Here is a 21,846-nt window from a genome sequence, read left to right on the forward strand (position 1 = left end):
GTATAGTGATACTATACTAGTACTGGTATACTGTACTAGTACCGTGATACTATACTAGTACTGGTATACTGTACTAGTACTGTGATACTAAACTGTACTAGTACTGTGATACTAAACTAGTACTGACATACTGTACTAGTACCGTGATACTATACTAGTACTGGTATACTGTACTGGTACTGGTATACCGTACTAGTACCGTGATGCTATACTAGTACTGGTATACTGTACTAGTACCGTGATACTATACTAGTACTGGTATACTGTACTAGTACTGTAATACTAAACTGTACTAGTACTGTGATACTATACTAGTACTGGCATACTGTACTAGTACGTGATACTATACTAGTACTGGTATACTGTACTAGTACTGGTATACCGTACTAGTACCGTGATACTATACTAGTACTGGTATACTGTACTAGTACTGTGATACTAAACTGTACTAGTACCGTGATACTATACTAGTACTGGCATACTGTACTAGTACGTGATACTATACTAGTACTGGTATACTGTACTAGTACTGGCATACTGTACTAGTACCGTGATACTATACTAGTACTGGTCTACCAGTACTAGTATAGCATCACGGTACTAGTTTAGTATACCGTACAACCCTAGTGAAGAATGAAGCAAACTTCTGGCTGAAGAACCTGAGCCATGCTAGACTGGTAGAGGGCTCCATCTAGTGGTAGGACAAAGAATCTTGTGATCAATGTCCAGTGTTTTGTTTCCCTACATCCAAACACAGTGTTACTGTTCAAACTGGCCAACATATTAGTTGCCTTGGTCTTTAAAGAATACTTCGACCTAGTGAGTTTAGATGGTGCTCACTCAGTGAAGCACTGAGTAGATGTAGAAATATGAAGGCTCACGTTGGGCAGCCTGGCACAGGAAGCAGGAAGGTCAGGCAGAGCCAGAGGAGCTCCAGGAGGAGCACAAAGATCCAGGCAGGCCAGTAGAGCAGGACATCCATGCAAGAGGACCACCATGCCTCCTACATCCACACACAAGTTGACTTTCACAATCACGGCATGCAAGGTTTATGTCACTGACCGTGGGGAGCATGTCAAGGTGACCTCGGGCCACCAGCAGATCCAGGCACGCTACAACCAGGTAGGACCAGGCCAGGCGCTGCAACACACCCGGGATGCGCAGGTGTTCCCAGGACACTGTGGGATGTTGAGAAGATGCAATCAAGGAGCAGGGAGAAGAAGGCAGCTCCAAACTCACAAGACCCCTGGCAGTAGTTGGGGTTGATGACCAGCACGCCCATGATGAAGAGCTGCAGGCTCCTCCACAACACCTTCTTCAGCAGGGAGATGCGGCTGCAGCCCGAGCGCAGCAGTGAATTGATTGAGAGGGCGATGGATGTTCCCATGATGAAGACAAACCTGGGAGGGCAGGGATGGTGTGACAAACAAGATGGTGTGAAGAAAGGAGTGATGCTATTACCAAGGGAAGACCAGGTCTGCAACGGTCAGTCCTGGAATGACACAAGGTGTTCCTCTTTACAAGAATGAAGCAACATAGGAGAAGAAGGCAAGGAAACAAGGAGTCCCACCATTCCAGCTCTCATGCCTGAAGAACCAGTATCGGCCGCCTCCGTAGTTGACAAACACCATGACAACCAGGGAGAACCTGCCAGGCGTGACAAGTGATGAGGAACTACAGAGACTGATGTCTTCACCATGACCATCAACAAGTGATGAGGAACTACATGACCATCAACAAGTGATGAGGAACTACATGATCATCAACAAGTGATGAGGAACTACATGACCATCAACAAGTGATGAGGAACTACATGATCATCAACAAGTGATGAGGAACTACAGAGACTGATGTCTTCCCCATGATCATCAACAAGTGATGAGGAACTACAGAGACTGATGTCTTTCCCATGATCATCAACAAGTGATGAGGAACTACAAACCCCGTTTCGTTGGGAAATTGTGTTAGATGTAAATATAAACGGAATAGAATGATTCGCAAATCCTTTTCAAGCCACATTCAGTTGAATATGCTACAAAGACAACATATTTGATGTTCAAACTCATAAACTTTATTTTTTTTTTTGCAAATAATAATTAACTTAGAATTTCATGGCTGCAACACGTGCCAAAGTAGTTGTGAAAGGGCATGTTCACCACTGTGTTACATGGCCTTTTCTCTTAACAACACTCAATAAACGATTGGGAACTGAGGAAACTAATTGTTGAAGCTTTGAAAGTGGAATTCTTTCCCATTCTTGTTTTATGTAGAGCTTCAGTCGTTCAACAGTCCGGGGTCTCCGCTGTCGTATTTTACGCTTCATAATGCGCCACACATTTTCGATGGGAAACAGGTCTAGACTGCAGGCGGGCCAGGAAAGTACCCGCACTCTTTTTTTTACAAAGCCACGCTATTGTAACACGTGCTGAATGTGGCTTGGCATTGTCTTGCTGAAATAAGCAGGGGCGTCCATGAAAAAGACGGCGCTTAGATGGCAGCATATGTTGTTCCAAAACCTGTATGTACCTTTCAGCATTAATGGTGCCTTCACAGATGTGTAAGTTACCCATGCCTTGGACACTAATACACCCCCATACCATCACACATGCTGGCTTTTCAACTTTGCGTCGATAACAGTCTGGATGGTTCGCTTCCCCTTTGGCCCAGATAACACGATGTCGAATATTTCCAAAAACAATTTGAAATGTGGACTCGTCAGACCACAGAACACTTTTCCAGTTTGCATGAGTCCATCTTAGATGATCTCGGGCCCAGAGAAGCCGGCGGCGTTTCTGGGTGTTGTTGATAAATGGCTTTCGCTTTGCAGAGTAGAGCTTTAACTTGCACTTACAGATGTAGCGACCAACTGTATTTAGTGACAGTGGTTTTCTGAAGTGTTCCTGAGCCCATGTGGTGATATCCTTTAGAGATTGATGTCGGTTTTTGATACAGTGCCGTCTGAGGGATGGAAGGTCACGGTCATTCAATGTTGGTTTCCGGCCATGCCGCTTACGTGGAGTGATTTCTCCACATTCTCTGAACCTTTTGATGATATTATGGACCGTAGATGTTGAAATAACTCAATTTCTTGCAATTGCACTTTGAGAAACGTTGTTCTTAAACTGTTTGACTATTTGCTCACGCAGTTGTGGACAAAGGGGTGTGCCTCGCCCCATCCTTTCTTGTGAAAGACTGAGCATTTTTTGGGAAGCTGTTTTCATACCCAATCATGGCACCCACCTGTTCCCAATTAGCCTGCACACCTGTGGGATGTTCCAAATAAGTGTTTGATGAGCATTCCTCAACTTTATCAGTATTTATTGCCACCTTTCACAACTTCTTTGTCACGTGTTGCTGCCATCAAATTCTAAAGTTAATGATTATTTGCAAAAAATATAAAGTTTATCAGTTTGAACATCAAATATGTTGTCTTTGTAGCATATTCAACTGAATATGGGTTGAAAAGGATTTGCAAATCATTGTATTCCGTTTATATTTACATCTAACACAACTCTAATGGAAATGGGGTTTGTACATGACCATCAACACTAAGTGTCTTCTCAGTGGACAGAAGGTCTACATCTACTCTACAATGTCTAGCAAGAACATTGACAGGTGGTGAAGAAGTACCCTCTGAATGTGTCCAAAGATCTCAGCCTCTTGCTGGGACTGGGAGGTGGTGGGAGGATGTTGTCAGTAACTGGTGTCACCGTCCTGCCAGGGGAGCCCAGTTCCTGCAGGATGACAATCATCTAGATGACTGGAGACATGCAGAGTCCACCACTGCACATGGCAGTGGACAACATGAGCAGACTAAGTCACACAGTCAAGTCATACAGCAATAAAGGAATGTCACAAAAAAACAAACCTCTGAGACACTTTTACTCCTTGGGGGAAGTGCACTTCAAGATGCTCAACATTTATTCAAGTGCACTTGGTTTTATTTACTTATTTTTGGTAGAGTATATTTCACATTTCAATTACAATGGGAAAACAAATCAAGATGTATTGTGTTAGAAAGGAATACTTGAACTATTATTATTATGTACTGTATTATCATTAGTTTGGTCTTAAAATAATGCTGACAATAATCCTTTGTGGTACTAAAGACATGTAAAAATGTATTATTGGCCCAGGCATAATGAGGTGAATACTATGTTTTATATTTTCCCTTGCTATTCCTATGTTTAGCTTCCATTCAGTGCATATGAACCTTTACTAACGGCACAGCTTCCCCTACATGTCATTGATTATGGCACACCGCCACACTTTAAAAATAGATATACTGTACACACTTTAGTATTCTTGTACCATTGGCCATAGCAAGTTTGAAATACATAAAGATGTTCCTCTACACTTTATTTTGAAAAGAGTGCACCTGGACCCAGCCAAAGTAAGGAGAGAGAGTATTTCAAGTAAATGGATGTATTTGCTGTACAAACCCATGTAAACTACCTACTTACTAACTTCTCACACGTGTGTGTGTGTGTGTGTGTGTGTGTGTGTATTTTCTCCAGGTTCCTCCCACATTGCAGAAGTATCAATCAACCTTCACTACAAATGCCTCACAGAGCTGCATGTATGAGTGAATATGTGTGTTAGATGAAATGGAGAGTGTAAATAGTCCATAGATATGAATGTGTGTCTACATGTGTCCTGCCAGTGGCCATGCTCATTTTGGTTAGCCTGTCAATGAGCTGCTCCATTGTACATTAGCATTAAGCTCCATAATTGTACAGTATTATTCATTTAACATGATATATATGATGTACTTTACTTAGTTTTACACTAACTTCTTTGTGAAAAATATCAATAAACCACCTCAAGTTATTGTTTTATCTCTAATCCAAAAGACTGTTGACATATTTGGCAAAGTAAAGTGCAACATTCAGGGAAGGCAGAATATAGAGTAGCCTGTCTTACATTTGACAATAAACAACAATTGAAAAGTAGAACACAAATACAAACCCCGTTTCCATATGAGTTGGTAAATTGTGTTAGATGTAAATATAAACGGAATACAATGATTTGCAAATCATTTCCAACCCATATTCAGTTGTATATGCTACAAAGACAACATATTTGATGTTCAAACTCATAAACTTTTTTTTTTTGCAAATAATCATTAACTTTGGAATTTGATGCCAGCGACACGTGACAAAGAAGTTGGGAAAGGTGGCAATAAATACTGATAAAGTTGAGGAATGCTCATCAAACACTTATTTGGAACATCCCACAGGTGTGCAGGCTAATTGGGAACAGGTGGGTGCCATGATTGGGTATAAAAGTAGATTCCATGAAATGCTCAGTCATTCACAAACAAGGATGGGGCAAGGGTCACCACTTTGTCAACAAATGCGTGAGCAAATTGTTGAACAGTTTAAGAAAAACCTTTCTCAAACAGCTATTGCAAGGAATTTAGGGATTTCACCATCTACGCTCCGTAATATCATCAGAGGGTTCAGAGAATCTGGAGAAATCACTGCACGTAAGCAGCTAAGCCCGTGACCTTCCATCCCTCAGGCTGTACTGCATCAACAAGCGAACATCAGTGTGTAAAGGATATCACCACATGGGCTCAGGAACACTTCAGAAACCCACTGTCAGTAACTACAGTTGGTCGCTACATCTGTAAGTGCTAGTTAAAACTCTCCTATGCAAGGCGAAAACCGTTTATCAACAACACCCAGAAACGCCGTCGGCTTCGCTGGGCCTGAGCTCATCTAAGATGGACTGATACAAAGTGGAAAAGTGTTCTGTGGTCTGACGAGTCCACATTTCAAATTGCTTTTGTAAACTGTGGACGTCGTGTCCTCCGGACCAAAGAGGAAAAGAACCATCCGGATTGTTATAGGCGCAAAGTGTAAAAAGCAGCATCTGTGATGGTATGGGGGTGTATTAGTGCCCAAGACATGGGTAACTTACACATCTGTGAAGGCGCCATTAATGCTGAAAGGTACATACAGGTTTTGGAGCAACATATGTTGCCATCCAAGCAACGTTACCATGGACGCCCCTCCTTATTTCAGCAAGACAATGCCAAGCCACGTGTTACATCAACGTGGCTTCATAGTAAAAGAGTGCGGGTACTAGACTGGCCTGCCTGTAGTCCAGACCTGTCTCCCATTGAAAATGTGTGGCGCATTATGAAGCCTAAAATAGCACAACGGAGACCCCCGGACTGTTGAACAACTTAAGCTGTACATCAAGCAAGAATGGGAAAGAATTCCACCTGAGAAGCTTCAAAAATGTGTCTCCTCAGTTCCCAAACGTTTACTGAGTATTGTTAAAAGGAAAGGCCATGTAACACAGTGGTGAACATGCCCTTTCCCAACTACTTTGGCACGTGTTGCAGCCATGAAATTCTAAGTTAATTATTTGCAAAAAAAATAAAGTTTATGAGTTTGAACATCAAATATGTTGTCTTTGTAGCATATTCAACTGAATATGGGTTGAAAATGATTTGCAAATCATTGTATTCCATTTATATTTACATCTAACACAATTTCCCAACTCATATGGAAACGGGGTTTGTACATGTTATTACTAATAACTATTAACACAGATTTGTTTTTCAGTGTACATACCACAGATGTGTTTCACATATTATGTACATAAAACATTTCTTATATATGCATCAATCAAATCATGATGTCACGTTGACCACGCCCCCTACATGCCACTAGCCACGCCCCCACAGCCACATTTTTATTGGCAATCTGGGGGAAACCCTGAATTGTTGGGAGTGTTAAATCATGATAGCCAGATGATCCATCACATATTGTACATGATACAGCATATAAGTACAATGTACATATAAATAGGCACAATGTACATATAAATAAACACCATATGTACATATAAGTACAATATACATATAAATAAACACAATGTATATAAGCATAATGTACAGTAGTTGTGAAATAGGTCACTCACAGAGTTAATGAGTCTCTGGGTCTCAAAGGTACCACCAATTCGGAAGAGGAGTGCACTCACCACATTCAGTCTGAGGAAGATAGTGGTTAGACGGTCCATTATTACCAATGAGTGTAATCATGACTTACCCCATGATGACTCTCAGAAGAACAAACATTATTACTAATAAGTGTAATCATGACTTACCCCATGATGGCTCTCAGAAGAAGAAACATTAAGGCCAATCCTCCAAAGACCAAGACCGCAACCAAGATGGCTGCATAGAGAGTCCATCATGTGTACATGTCATGTGTAGCACTCACGTATGTAGCTGTTGACTGCTTCTCTAGTACTGTTACATGTGTACATGTCATGTGTAGCACTCACGTATGTAGCTGTAGACTGCTTCTCTAGTACTGTTACATGTGTACATGTCATGTGTAGCACTCACGTATGTAGCTGTTGACTGCTTCTCTAGTACTGCTACATGTGTACATGTCATGTGTAGCACTCACGTATGTAGCTGTTGACTGCTTCTCTAGTACTGTTACATGTGTACATGTCATGTGTAGCACTCACGTATGTAGCTGTTGACTGCTTCTCTAGTACTGTTACATGTGTACATGTCATGTGTAGCACTCACGTATGTAACTGTAGACTGCTTCTCTAGTACTGTTACATGTGTACATGTCATGTGTAGCACTCACGTATGTAGCTGTAGACTGCTTCTCTAGTACTGTTACATGTGTACATGTCATGTGTAGCACTCACGTATGTAGCTGTAGACTGCTTCTCTAGTACTGTTACATGTGTACATCTCATGTGTAGCACTCACGTATGTAGCTGTAGACTGCTTCTCTAGTACTGTTACATGTGTACAAGTCATGTGTAGCACTCACATATGTAGCTGTTGACTGCTTCTCTAGTACTGTTACATGTGTACATGTCATGTGTAGCACTCACGTATGTAGCTGTAGACTGCTTCTCTAGTACTGTTACATGTGTACATGTCATGTGTAGCACTCACGTATGTAGCTGTTGACTGCTTCTCTAGTACTGTTACATGTGTACATGTCATGTGTAGCACTCACGTATGTAGCTGTTGACTGCTTCTCTAGTACTGTTACATGTGTACATGTCATGTGTAGCACTCACGTATGTAGCTGTTGACTGCTTCTCTATCAGTCTCCATGGAACAGTTGACTGTAGACGTGCTGGTGTTCCTCAGCCACAGAGAATAGTTGCCATGCTCTCCAAAGTGGAACACCAGTCTGGAAGCCAAACAACAGGAACGCCATCATTCATTTCTTCACCACTAACTTGTCACACTGATTGATTGATTGAAACTTTTATTAGTAGGTTGCACAGTGAAGTACATATTCTGTACAATTGACCACTAAATGGTAACACCCCAATAAGTTTTTCAACTTGTTTAAGTCGGAGTCCACTTAAATTGATTCATGGTACAGATATATACTATCATCATAATACAGTCATCACACAAGTTCATCATCAGAGTATATACATTCAATTATTTACATTATCTACAATCCGGGGTGTGGGATGTGGAGGCGGGGGGGGGGGGGGGGGGGGTTAGGTTTGGTTGTTATCAGCACTTCAGTCATCAACAATTGCATCATCAGAGAAATGGACATTGAAACAGTGTAGGACTGACTTGGTAGGATATGTACAGCGAGTAGTGAACACCAGTGTTGGGTTAGTTACTGAAAACCAGTAACTAGTTACAGTTACTAGTTACTTTATTTCAAAAGTAACTCAGTTACTAACTCAGTTACTTAAACCAAAAAGTAATGCGTTACTGTGAAAAGTAACTATTTAGTTACTTATATATATATTTTTTAATTTTTTTAAGGCCCCATTTAATGCCCTTTTAGCCTTCATTTTAGTACTGTTATTGCACTGGAGAATAATACAATCTGTTGATTAACTTGACATGCATTTGCATCACTGAACTCTGCTAAGCAATGTGCTCTACATACAACACACAAAGACAAAGATATGTTTTAAAGGGCCAATTTGTTTCAGCCCAGAACAAATTGACAAAACTATTTTAAATAGCTGCAACTTAACATACATAAGTAACAAACATCATAATAACAATATAGCTGTAAAACAAGAAAGGCACACACTACATACATAAAGCCTAACCAGGCGTTTTCTCAAGGAATTCCATCCATCCATCCATCTTCTTCCGCTTATCCGAGGTCGGGTCGCGGGGGCAGCAGCCTAAGCAGGGAAGCCCAGACTTCCCTCTCCCCAGCCACTTCGTCCAGCTCCTCCCGGGGGATCCCGAGGCGTTCCCAGGCCAGCCGGGAGACATAGTCTTCCCAACGTGTCCTGGGTCTTCCTCGTGGCCTCCTACCGGTCGGACATGCCCTAAACACCTCCTTAGGGAGGCGCTCGGGTGGCATCCTGACCAGATGCCCGAACCACCTCATCTGGCTCCTCTCGATGTGGAGGAGCAGCGGCTTTACTTTGAGCTCCTCCCGAATGACAGAGCTTCTCACCCTATCTCTAAGGGAGAGCCCCGCCACCCGGCGGAGGAAACTCATTTCGGCCGCTTGTACCCGTGATCTTGTCCTTTCGGTCATAACCCAAAGCTCATGACCATAGGTGAGAATGGGAACGTAGATCGACCGGTAAATTGAGAGCTTTGCCTTCCTGCTCAGCTCCTTCTTCAACACAACGGATCGATACAGCGTCCGCATTACTGAAGACGCCGCACCGATCCGCCTGTCGATCTCACGATCCACTCTTCCCTCACTCGTGAACAAGACTCCGAGGTACTTGAACTCCTCCACTTGGGGCAAGATCTCCTCCCCAACCCGGAGATGGCACTCCACCCTTTTCCGGGCGAGAACCATGGACTCGGACTTGGAGGTGCTGATTCTCATCCCAGTCGCTTCACACTCAGCTGCGAACCGATCCAGTGAGAGCTGAAGATCCTGGCCAGATGAAGCCATCAGGACCAAATCATCTGCAAAAAGCAGAGACCTAATCCTGCAGCCACCAAACCGGATCCCCTCAACGCCTTGACTGCGCCTAGAAATTCTGTCCATAAAAGTTATGAACAGAATCGGTGACAAAGGGCAGCCTTGGCGGAGTCCAACCCTCACCGGAAACGTGTCCGACTTACTGCCGGCAATGCGAACCAAGCTCTGACACTGATCATACAGGGAGCGGACCGCCACAATCAGACAGTCCGAAACCCCATACTCTCTGAGCACTCCCCACAGGACTTCCCGAGGGACACGGTCGAATGCCTTCTCCAAGTCCACAAAGCACATGTAGACTGGTTGGGCAAACTCCCATGCACCCTCAAGGACCCTGCCGAGAGTATAGAGCTGGTCCACAGTTCCACGACCAGGACGAAAACCACACTGTTCCTCCTGAATCCGAGGTTCAACTATCCGGCGTAGCCTCCTCTCCAGTACACCTGAATAGACCTTACCGGGAAGGCTGAGGAGTGTGATCCCACGATAGTTAGAACACACCCTCCGGTTCCCCTTTTTAAAGAGAGGAACCACCACCCCGGTCTGCCAATCCAGAGGTACTGCCCCCGATGTCCACGCGATGCTGCAGAGTCTTGTCAACCAAGACAGCCCTACAGCATCCAGAGCCTTAAGGAACTCCGGGCGGATCTCATCCACCCCCGGGGCCTTGCCACCGAGGAGCTTTTTAACTACCTCAGCAACCTCAGCCCCAGAAATAGGAGAGCCCACCACAGATTCCTCAGGCACTGCTTCCTCATAGGAAGACGTGTTGGTGGGATTGAGGAGGTCTTCGAAGTATTCCCTCCACCGATCCACAACTTCCGCAGTCGAGGTCAGCAGAACACCATCCGCACCATACACGGTGTTGGTAGTGCACTGCTTCCCCTTCCTGAGGCGGCGGATGGTGGTCCAGAATCGCTTCGAAGCCGTCCGGAAGTCGTCCTCCATGGCTTCCCCGAACTCCTCCCATGTCCGAGTTTTTGCCTCCGCGACCGCTGAAGCCGCACACCGCTTGGCCTGTCGGTACCTGTCCGCTGCCTCAGGAGTCCCATGAGCCAAAAGAACCCGATAGGACTCCTTCTTCAGCTTTAAATAAAATCATGTCTGAAGCCCAGAACACTCTACACATTTCCCCACTTAGTTTAGAGAAAAGGAAATATTAGCCTGGCCCACTAGTATCCCTCTTTAGGTTTGTGAACTTTATAGTCTAAACATTTAGAGTGATGTGATAATCAAACACTCTAAAAGTTTAAAATGAAAGAGTATATAAGAGAATTGAGTGTGTGTACCTTCAGTGTGCAGTGCCTCCTTCAAATCCAGCCGCTGTTGGAGGTGGAGGTGAGTGTGTGTCTCTTTACTAGCTTCGTTGAAGCATGTTGTTTTTGTCGCTGTTTCAGCATATTTGAAACTTACATTCAGCTAAAATGTTCTTTTCTTTGTGGTCGATAAAAGAAACGTACTGAAAACATCTCCATTTTAAGAAACTCGGCTTCGGGGTTCGCCATGACGTCTTGATAGTAGACACAGACACGCCCCCTCCCACACACACACACACACACACACACACACGTACACACAGACAGCGCGCGGCGCGCCTCTTTTTTGTCGCCTCTTCAGCAGCGCTGCAACACTCAGATCTTCTCAGTTTGTAGCCGATACTACATAAAAAATAACGCAAAATAACGCAGTAACGCATCATGTAGTAACGGTAACGGAGTTACTGAATATAAAAAATAACGCGTTAGATTACTAGTTACCGCCGATAGTAACGGCGTTACAGTAACGCGTTACAAAGTTAGTCCCAACACTGGTGAACACAGTGAGAGAGAGAGAGAGAGAGAGAGAGAGAGAGAGAGAAAGAGATCAGAAAGCATAAGAAAAAGTATCTACAATTGATTATTTACATTTGATTATTTACAATCCGGGGAGGTGGGATGTGGAAGGGGGAGGGTGTTAGTTTAGGGTTGAAGTTGCCTGGAGGTGTTCTTTTATTGCGGTTTTGAAGGAGGATAGAGATGCACTTTCTTTTACACCTGTTGGGAGTGCATTCCACATTGATGTGGCATAGAAAGAGAATGAGTTAAGACCTTTGTTAGATGGGAATCTGGGTTTAACGTGGTTAGTGGAGCTCCCCCTGGTGTTGTGGTTATGGCGCTCATTTACGTTAAGGAAGTAGTTTGACATGTACTTCGGTATCAGGGAGGTGTAGCGGATTTTATAGACTAGGCTCAGTGCAAGTTGTTTTACTCTGTCCTCCACCCTGAGCCAGCCCACTTTGGAGAAGTGGGTAGGAGTGAGACACCATGCATTCTTCTCTACAATGTAGGACTGGACTGGTCTAACATTATAACATTCTTCTCTACAATGTAGGACTGGACTGGTCTAACATTATAACATTCTTCTCTACAATGTAGGACTGGACTGGTCTAACATTATTACATTCTTCTCTACAATGTAAGACTGGACTGGTCTAACATTATAACATTCTTCTCTACAATGTAGGACTGGCCTGGTCTAACATTATAACATTCTTCTCTACAATGTAGGACTGGACTGGTCTAATATCAAACATGCATGACAAATATGCAGCTTGATCCCAGATCATTCTTTCAGGAAGGTCTTGCTCTTCACTTGAGGAGCAGACTGAAGTCAACACACTTCAACACTTGACAGACATGAAGACCATGTGGTTGATAAAGAGTTAGTTGACAAGCACTTGACAAAGATGAAGACTATGTAGTTGATAAAGAGTTAGTTGACAAACATGAAGACTATGTGGTTTATAAAGACTTATTTGACAAACATGAAGACCATGTGGTTGCTAAAGAGTTAGTTGACAAGCACTTGACAAAGATGAAGACTATGTAGTTGATAAAGAGTTAGTTGACAAAGATGAAGACTATGTGGTTGATAAAGAGTTAGTTGACAAAGATGAAGACAACTGTATGTGGTTGATAAAGAGTTAGTTGACAAAGCTGAAGACTGTGTAGTTGATAAAGCGTTAGTTGACAAAGATGAAGACTATGTGGTTGATAAATAGTTAGTTGACAAAGATGAAGACTATGTAGTTGATAAAGAGTTCGTTGACAAAGATGAAGACTATGTGGTTGATAAAGTTAGTTGACAAAGATGAAGACTATGTGGTTGATAAAGAGTTAGTTGATAAAGATGAACACTATGTAGTTGATAAAGAGTTAGTTGACAAAGATGAAGACTATGTAGTTGATAAAGTTAGTTGACAAAGATGAAGACTATGTAGTTGCTAAAGAGTTAGTTGACAAAGATGAAGACTAGTGTATGTGGTTGCTAAAGAGTTAGTTGACTCACGTGCAGAGTAGCAGGCTGCTGTTGACTTGTAGAGTGATTGCATGCTGGCTGCTGAGCAGGAAGTCCTGGGAGTTGTTGTGGTCTGGACTGGTCCTAGCAGGGACTACACCCAGCTGCTGATAGAGACACTGGACATACAACATCAACACAAGGTTACTTTCACACATCTTCACAACCTTGCACATGTTTACTGTGGACTGTGAATGTTCATCTGGACAACTAAGTTGACTTAACTTAACTTAGTTGTGGTCAACAAACTATTTCCCATGATGAATATAAGACGATAGCGAATGAAAACAACGACAAAATAATAAAACTGAGTCCAAAAGGTTGACAGACAAAATCCAATTCTATTTTGCATGGGACAAGTCATCCAATCACAGTAGTGTGTGGGAGAGGGGCGGGGCTAAATCATAGTAGTGTGGGAGAGGGGCGGGGCTAAATCATAGTAGTGTGGAGAGGGGCGGGGCTAAATCAAAGTAGTGTGGGAGAGGGGCCTTCCTTGTCCAGGGTCTACCCTGTTTCCCCTATCCAGGGTCTACCCTGCCCTCCTTGTCCAGGATCTACCCCTCCTCCCGCCCGAGTGCAGAGGGACAAGCGGTAGAAAATGAATGAATGTAATTGTTTTAAAACCACTTTTCCAAAGATGTCTTCTCATATTTTAGTTGACTGGAATGTTGAGGAATGTAGTCGATGAAAACTAAATCCAGTTAGACCAGACCAGGACAAAGTACACATGCGGCCCATTAACATTTTCAACCAGCCCACCAGATGTTCTACATCTACATCATTTATTTACAACAGAAGTGTAGGCACCATTATGTCATCTTTCTAAATGACTAAGTCTTTCAATGCTTCAAATCTGCACTTTTCAGTGTTATAGGAGTTATTACAGTAATATTATGAGTGTTATAGGAGTTATTACTGTAATATTATGAGTGTTATAGGAGTTATTACTGTAATATTATGAGTGTTATAGGAGTTGTTACTGTAATATTTTGAGTGTTATAGGAGTTATTACAGTAATATTATGAGTGTTATAGGAGTTATTACAGTAATATTATGAGTGTTATAGGAGTTATTACAGTAATATTATGAGTGTTATAGGAGTTGTTACTGTAATATTTTGAGTGTTATAGGAGTTATTACAGTAATATTATGAGTGTTATAGGAGTTATTACAGTAATATGAGTGTTATAGGAGTTATTACTGTAATATTATGAGTGTTATAGGAGTTATTACTGTAATATTATGAGTGTTATAGGAGTTGTTACTGTAATATTTTGAGTGTTATAGGAGTTATTACAGTAATATTATGAGTGTTATAGGAGTTATTACAGTAATATTATGAGTGTTATAGGAGTTATTACAGTTAAGTGAAGTGAATTACATTTTTTCTCTAGTGACTCAAAGCGCTTTACATAGTGAAAGCCAATATGTAAGTTACATTTACCGGTAAAGCAGTGTGGGTGGCACTGGGAGCAGGTGGGTAAAGTGTCTTGCCCAAGGACACAACGGCAGTGACTAGGATGGCGGAAGCGAGGATCGAACCTGGAACCCTCAAGTTGCTGGCACTCTACCAACCAAGCTATACCGCCCCAGTGATATTTTGAGTGTTATAGAAGTTATTACAGTAATCTAGGTCACAGCAGCTCAGACCAGGTACTAAGCAGAGTGGGCGGGGCTTGTTTTCAGAACAGCCAACACCAAACACATGTGTCAGGAAGATTGATTGATTGATTCAATCAATCAATCAATGTTTATTTATATAGCCCTAAATCACAAAAGTCTCAAAGGGCTGTACAAGCCACAACGACATCCACATAAGGGACGTGGATGTGAATGACTATGAGAAACCGCATATGTGGGTAACCCCCTCTCTCTCTAGGGGAGACCGAAAGCAATGGATGTGGAGTGACATAATATTGTGAAAGAACAGCCCTTAGTGGATCTAACATAGTAGTGAGAGTCCAGTCCTTAGTGGATCTAATATAGTAGTGAGAGTCCAGTCCTTAGTGGATCTAACATAGTAGTGAGAGTTCAGTCCATAGTGGATCTAACATAATAGTGAGAGTCCAGTCCATAGTGGATCTAACATAGTAGTGAGAGTCCAGTCCTTAGTGGATCTAATATAGTAGTTAGAGTCCAGTCCTTAGTGGATCTAACATAGTAGTGAGAGTCCAGTCCATAGTGGATCTAACATAATAGTGTGAGAGTCCAGTCCATAGTGGATCTAACATAATAGTGAGAGTCCAGTCCATAGTGGATCTAACATAATAGTGAGAGTCCAGTCCATAGTGGATCTAACATAGTAGTGAGAGTCCAGTCCTTAGTGGATCTAATATAGTAGTGAGAGTCCAGTCCTTAGTGGATCTAACATAGTAGTGAGAGTCCAGTCCATAGTGGATCTAACATAATAGTGAGAGTCCAGTCCATAGTGGATCTAACATAGTAGTGAGAGTCCAGTCCATAGTGGATCTAACATAGTAGTGAGAGTCCAGTCCATAGTGGGGCCAGCAGGAGATCAACAGGAGACCAACCCGAGTGGAGACAGGTCAGCAGCGCATGTTGTTGATTACTCCTAGCTTTGTGTAGAAGGCTCTAATGTGTTCTACACCAAAGCGACCAGAGTGGTGGGACAGCTTGTTGACAAGAGTTGTGGCTATGCTGGTGAAAAAGGTGTTAAGTCTGCTTGCTACCTCCATTTTGTCTGTAATGACACATTTGTACAACAAATGTCTGCATAAAAGTAATAATAAATCATATTGTAGGTGTTTATTCCACTTTGTTGTGTTTTGCGTGATTGTAAAAGATACACAACTATGGAGGAGCTGGTCTGAGAAGTCAACATGTTGTTAATATTCACTCTTTTATTGTTCATAGTTAATATTGTAAATACCATATTCTTTATTTTCATGTCCACTCTGGGTGTCTCATTCAGTAAAAAACTGTGAAATTCCATTGTGTTTTTTTGAGGTGGTCTGTCATAACTTTTGTAGAACTCTATGGGACATTGTGACTTCTGCTATTAGTGTTCCTGAAAAAACGGGAGCCCAACACACATACTGTACAGATAAATGTGTGTATATGTTTCTCTCAATGTGGCCCCTGAGTGTAAATATTTTCAGATGTTGTTGCAAAGTAAGTGAAGAAGTGTACCTGGTAGCAGCGCTCAGACAGCCAGGACACGACAACATCCGTGTCCAGCTGATTGATGACCGTCAGGACGGCTTGGTCCATCTTTAGGCTCCCGTGTTGCTTGTAGGGAGACGCAGCAGCTGCAGAAACATCACAAGTACAAACCCCGTGTCCATATGAGTTGGGAAATTGTGTTAGATGTAAATATAAACGGAATACAATGATTTGCAAATCCTTTTCAAGCCATATTCAGTTGAATATGCTACAAAGACAACATATTTGATGTTCAAACTCATAAACTTTATTTATTTTTTGCAAATAATAATTAACTTAGAATTTCATGGCTGCAACACGTGACAAAGAAGTTAGGAAAAGGGCATGTTCACCACTGCGTTACATGGCCTTTCCTTTTAACAACACTCAGTAAAGGTTTGGGAACTGAGGAGACACATTTTTGAAGCTTCTCAGGTGGAATTCTTTCCCATTCTTGCTTGATGTACAGCTTAAGTTGTTCAACAGTCCGGGGGTCTCCGTTGTGCTATTTTAGGCTTCATAATGCGCCACACATTTTCAATGGGAGACAGGTCTGGACTACAGGCAGGCCAGTCTAGTACCCGCACTCTTTTACTATGAAGCCACGTTGATGTAACACGTGGCTTGGCATCGTCTTGCTGAAATAAGCAGGGGCGTCCATGGTAACGTTGCTTGGATGGCAACATATGTTGCTCCAAAACCTGTATGTACCTTTCAGCATTAATGGTGCCTTCACAGATGTGTAAGTTACCCATGTCTTGGCCACTAATACACCCCCATACCATCACACATGCTGCCTTTTACACTTTGCGCCTAGAACAATCCGGATGGTTCTTTTCCTCTTTGGTCCGGAGGACACGACGTCCACAGTTTACAAAAACAATTTGAAATGTGGACTCGTCAGACCACAGAACACTTTTCCACTTTGTATCAGTCCATCTTAGATGAGCTCAGGCCCAGCGAAGCCGGCGGCGTTTCTGGGTGTTGTTGATAAACGGTTTTCGCCTTGCATAGGAGAGTTTTAACTTGCACTTACAGATGTAGCGACCAACTGTATTTACTGACAGTGTGTTTCTGAATGTTCCTGAGCCCATGTGGTGATATCCTTTACACACTGATGTCACTTGTTGATGCAGTACAGCCTGAGGGATGGAAGGTCACGGGCTTAGCTGCTTACGTGCAGTGATTTCTCCAGATTCTCTGAACCCTTTGATGATATTACGGAGCGTAGATGGTAAAATCCCTAAATTCTTTGCGATAGCTGGTTGAGAAAGGTTTTCTTTCTTTCTTTTTTTTCGAGGTGCTATGAGTCGGCCAGTTGCTGGGTAGTGACCTTGTGTGTCAGCATGTCTGTGATCTTCTTTTAATTCTTTTTTTTAAAAATTCCATCCATCCATTTTCTACCGCTTATTCCCTTTGGGGTCGCGGGGGGCGCTGGAGCCTATCTCAGCTACAATCGGGCGGAAGGCGGGGTACACCCTGGACAAGTCGCCACCTCATCGCAGGGCCAACACAGATAGACAGACAACATTCACACTCACATCCACACACTAGGGCCAATTCAGTGTTGCCAATCAACTTATCCCCAGGTGCATGTCTTTGGAAGTGGGAGGAAGCCGGAGTACCCGGAGGGAACCCACGCAGTCACGGGGAGGACATGCAAACTCCACACAGAAAGATCCCGAGCCCGGGATTGAACCCAAGACTACTCAGGACCTTCGTATTGTGAGGCAGATGCACTAACCCCTCTGCCACCGTGAAAGTTTTATTTATTTAATTTTTAATATATTTTATTAATATTATTTTCTTATTTTCCCCCTCCCTCAGGGGGGAACTTGGCGGGGCGGTTGCTGGTTGTTCCATCTCCATCGTTGGGGTCCCTGCGGGTGGGGTGGGTGGTTCCCGTAGCCCTGTGCCGGGTGGTCCTGCGGCGGCCAATTTGGGTGGGGTGGCCGGGGGATGGCCTTGCCGCGCTCTCCAGGGGTGGGGGGGTGGGCTCGTGGGGGCCCGGTTGCCGGTGGGGCGGAGGCAGTCTTCCCGTCCGGTTGTGGGGAGTCTCTGGGCCCCCCGGGCGGGGCGTCCCGCCTTTCTGCCCGTGTGGGGTGTGGTCTCTCGCTGGCTTGGGGTCTGGCTGTCCCCTGCTTTTCTCGTGCCTTGTCCTCTGCCGGGTGTGTCTGTCTGCGGCCTGCTGCTGACCCTTGCGGGCGGCGCAGTGGGCCGGGCTCTGGGGTTCCGGTCGCTGGCCGGCTTGGCTGTGTGGGGGGAAGTGGTCCCTGGTTCTCTGGGCACCACACCTACTGTTTGTGGGTTGGGCTCTCGGGGAGGCTGGGGCCGTGCTCTGGCTCCCACGCACACTGGGAGTTGAATATATTGTACATACAAATTCACATATACTCACATACATACATACATACATACATACATACATACATACGTACCTACGCTCCCACATACATACACAAATACAGTACATATTTACATACTCAAAGTTCGTACAGCCACACGCACAATATACAAACAGACACATACTGTACATATACATTCACTGTACAAACACATATACACGTCTGTACATATACATTCACTGTACAAACATATATACAAATACTGTAGATATACATTCACTGTACAAACACATATACACATTCTGTACATATACATTCACTGTACAAACATATACACACACACATGTACATATACATTCACTGTACATACATACATTCTCTCTCTCTCTCTCTCTCTCTGTCTCTCTCTCTCTCTCTCTCTCTCTCTCTCTCTCTGCCCACTACTTGCTGTCCATATCCTACCAAGTCAGACCGACACTGTTCCAATATCCATTTCTCTGTTCTCAATTTTTCATGACTGATGATAGCAACCAAACCTAACCCCCCCCCCTCCACACCCCGGATTGTAAATAATTCAATGTGATTATCTTGTGTGATGACTGTATTATGATGATAGTATATATCTGTATCATGAATCAATTTAAGTGGACCCCGACTTAAACAAGTTGAAAAACTTATTGGGGTGTTACCATTTAGTGGTCAATTGTACGGAATATGTACTTCACTGTGCAACCTACTAATAAAAGTCTCAATCAATCAATCAAAACATACTGTACATATATATTCACTGTACAAACATATACACATACTGTACACATACTGTACATATACATACGTACACTCATGCACATAATCACGTTTCATCAAACATATATTAACGTTGTTGCCCTAGGGTAAACTGGGTATAACACATGGCACACTGACAAAGCTTAATCTATTGTTACTATAACAATCTACAAGGTTAATGTAGGTTGCTTTTCTTTCTTCCCCTCCATTTTTTTAAATTATTTCGTGACTCAAGTTATCATTACGTATATGTTTTGTTGCATTTGAACAACTGTATTGTTGATAATAGAGGTAAATTATTGGCATTGTTCATTATCAATAGCGCTATTTCTATTGGTATCTGTATTGCTCCATTTGTAGTGTAATAATGCTCATTGTCATTTCTGTATTGTTTATTTTCGCTAACTGCTTATTTGCTATCACTTTTACCATCATATTTGTACATATCCTATTTGCTGATGTTGTTCTATTGTTGTTGTTGTTGTTGTTGTCTGTCTAATCCCCCTCTTGTCCCCACAATTTCCCCCTCTGTCTTCTTTTTTTCTCTTTCTATCCCCTCCTGCTCCGGCCCGGCTGCACCAAATGATAATATAAATACATTTAATAAAGTCAAATACAAATAAGGCAACAAGAGAAGTATCCTACACTTCTCTTTTGTAAAGTAAATCTGAACAGCCGACATGGGCATTTACATCAACTATATGATCATCTACATCTACTATATGATCATCTACATCTACTATATGATCATCTACATCTACTATATGATCATCTACATCTACTATATGATCATCTACATCAACTATATGATTTGCCTGAGAAGCTGTACAGGACAAAAAAAAAGAAAAAAAAAGGAAAGGTTTTTCTTAAAATTCTTCAACAATTTGCTCAGGCATTTGTTGACAAAGTGGTGACTCTCGCCCCATCCTTGTTTGTGAAAGACTGAGCATTTCATGGAATCTACTTTTATACCCAATCATGGCATCCACCTGTTCCCAATTAGCCCGCACACCTGTGGGATGTTCCAAATAAGTGTTTGATGAGCATTCCTCAACTTTATCAGTATTTATTGCCACCTTTCCCAACTTCTTTGTCACGTGTTGCTGCCATCAAATTCTAAAGTTAATGATTATTTGCAACAAAAAAAAAAATGTTTATGAGTTTGAACATCAAATATGTTGTCTTTGTAGCATATTCAACTGAATATGGCTTGAAAAGGATTTGCAAATCATTGTATTCCGTTTATATTTACATCTAACACAATTTCCCAACTAATATAGAAACAGGGTTTGTATCTTTTCACATCCTTCAAGTGCACACACACAAAGAGAAAGTAGAAGTTCTTTTTAGTCTTTGTAATGACCACACTCTCTGTAAACTGATGACATCATTGATTGACTATTTCATTGTCCTCTTATAAAGCCAAACATACCTCAAAGAATTGAGTTCCTGGGTGGAATTTAAGAAGCATGAGGAATTTGAAGAGAATATATTACAAATATTGAGCACAGCGAGAGAGAGAAAGGGTTAATGCTTGCAAAAAAAACATGTGAGCTGCTTTAATGTGACGAATATACTGTGGTGTACATACACGTGTAAAGAACATCATGTCATGACTTTACAATCATTTCTACAACTCTTATTTTTGTGTGATGTCGTGATTGGAGCACATACCGGTACTTGTTGTTTGGAGCACATACTTGTTGGTCACAAAAACATTCATGAAGTTTGCTTCTTTTATGAAAAGTCTCAGTCATCTTTTAAATAAATGAAATATGCTTACTTTCTCCTTACAGTTAGTGTTTGGGAGTGTGTATATATTATACATATATAAGCAGAGAGTATGTATATATTATCCATTTAGAAATGCAGTTAAGACATGTTAGCAGTTAGCTTCCAAGCTAAGTGCTAAGTCGGTGAGTAACTTACGTCCCGCTGCCAAAGGAGCCACACACACGGCCATTACAGCCAGATAAAAGAAGTGATGTTGCGCCATGTCTCTGTCATGTGTCGCACATGATTCTCTGTCACTCAAAGTCAGTGTGGGGATTTTCTCTTTCTTCCCATCTCAATCACGGCTTGGCTTCTTTGCAGCGACGGCAAGCGAGAAGGGTCAAAGTACAACATGTCCCACCACATAGTGTGCTGTTGTACTCATTATTGTGCTGTCTAGTCATTATTGTGCTGTCTACCCACCCGCTCACACACATTCAATATTTATCTTTGATTAAAATATTAAAAAGTAATATTATTACAAATATACGCGGAGACAAATGTAGCGCATGCGC

General features: G+C 42.4%; 1 protein-coding gene across 3 annotated transcripts in view; it reads right to left on the reverse strand.

Moving 5' to 3' along the window:
- Positions 1 to 21,805, reverse strand: part of hgsnat (heparan-alpha-glucosaminide N-acetyltransferase) — a 74,582-nt gene extending 52,777 nt beyond the window's left edge. Inside the window, exons 1-12 of one of the 3 annotated variants that reach the window (XM_061976906.2) lie at positions 21,488 to 21,805; positions 16,416 to 16,534; positions 13,257 to 13,384; positions 8,071 to 8,186; positions 7,123 to 7,192; positions 6,937 to 7,006; positions 3,631 to 3,734; positions 1,571 to 1,647; positions 1,462 to 1,492; positions 1,240 to 1,400; positions 1,063 to 1,178; positions 882 to 1,003 (exon numbers count right to left, since the gene is read on the reverse strand). In XM_061976906.2, coding sequence (XP_061832890.1) covers positions 882 to 1,003; positions 1,063 to 1,178; positions 1,240 to 1,400; positions 1,462 to 1,492; positions 1,571 to 1,647; positions 3,631 to 3,734; positions 6,937 to 7,006; positions 7,123 to 7,192; positions 8,071 to 8,186; positions 13,257 to 13,384; positions 16,416 to 16,534; positions 21,488 to 21,554 — 1,181 coding nt within the window. In that variant the 5' untranslated portion in view covers positions 21,555 to 21,805. Of the gene's footprint in view, positions 1 to 881; positions 1,004 to 1,062; positions 1,179 to 1,239; positions 1,401 to 1,461; positions 1,493 to 1,570; positions 1,648 to 3,630; positions 3,735 to 6,936; positions 7,007 to 7,122; positions 7,193 to 7,238; positions 7,259 to 8,070; positions 8,187 to 13,256; positions 13,385 to 16,415; positions 16,535 to 20,990; positions 21,121 to 21,487 lie in introns of those variants that run through there. The other 2 variants (XM_061976907.2, XM_061976908.1) reach the window with 2 other exon arrangements.
- Positions 21,806 to 21,846: the final 41 nt, after the last annotated feature.

This window comes from Nerophis lumbriciformis, linkage group LG16 (assembly GCF_033978685.3).
Source record: "Nerophis lumbriciformis linkage group LG16, RoL_Nlum_v2.1, whole genome shotgun sequence".
Lineage (NCBI taxonomy): Eukaryota > Metazoa > Chordata > Actinopteri > Syngnathiformes > Syngnathidae > Nerophis > Nerophis lumbriciformis.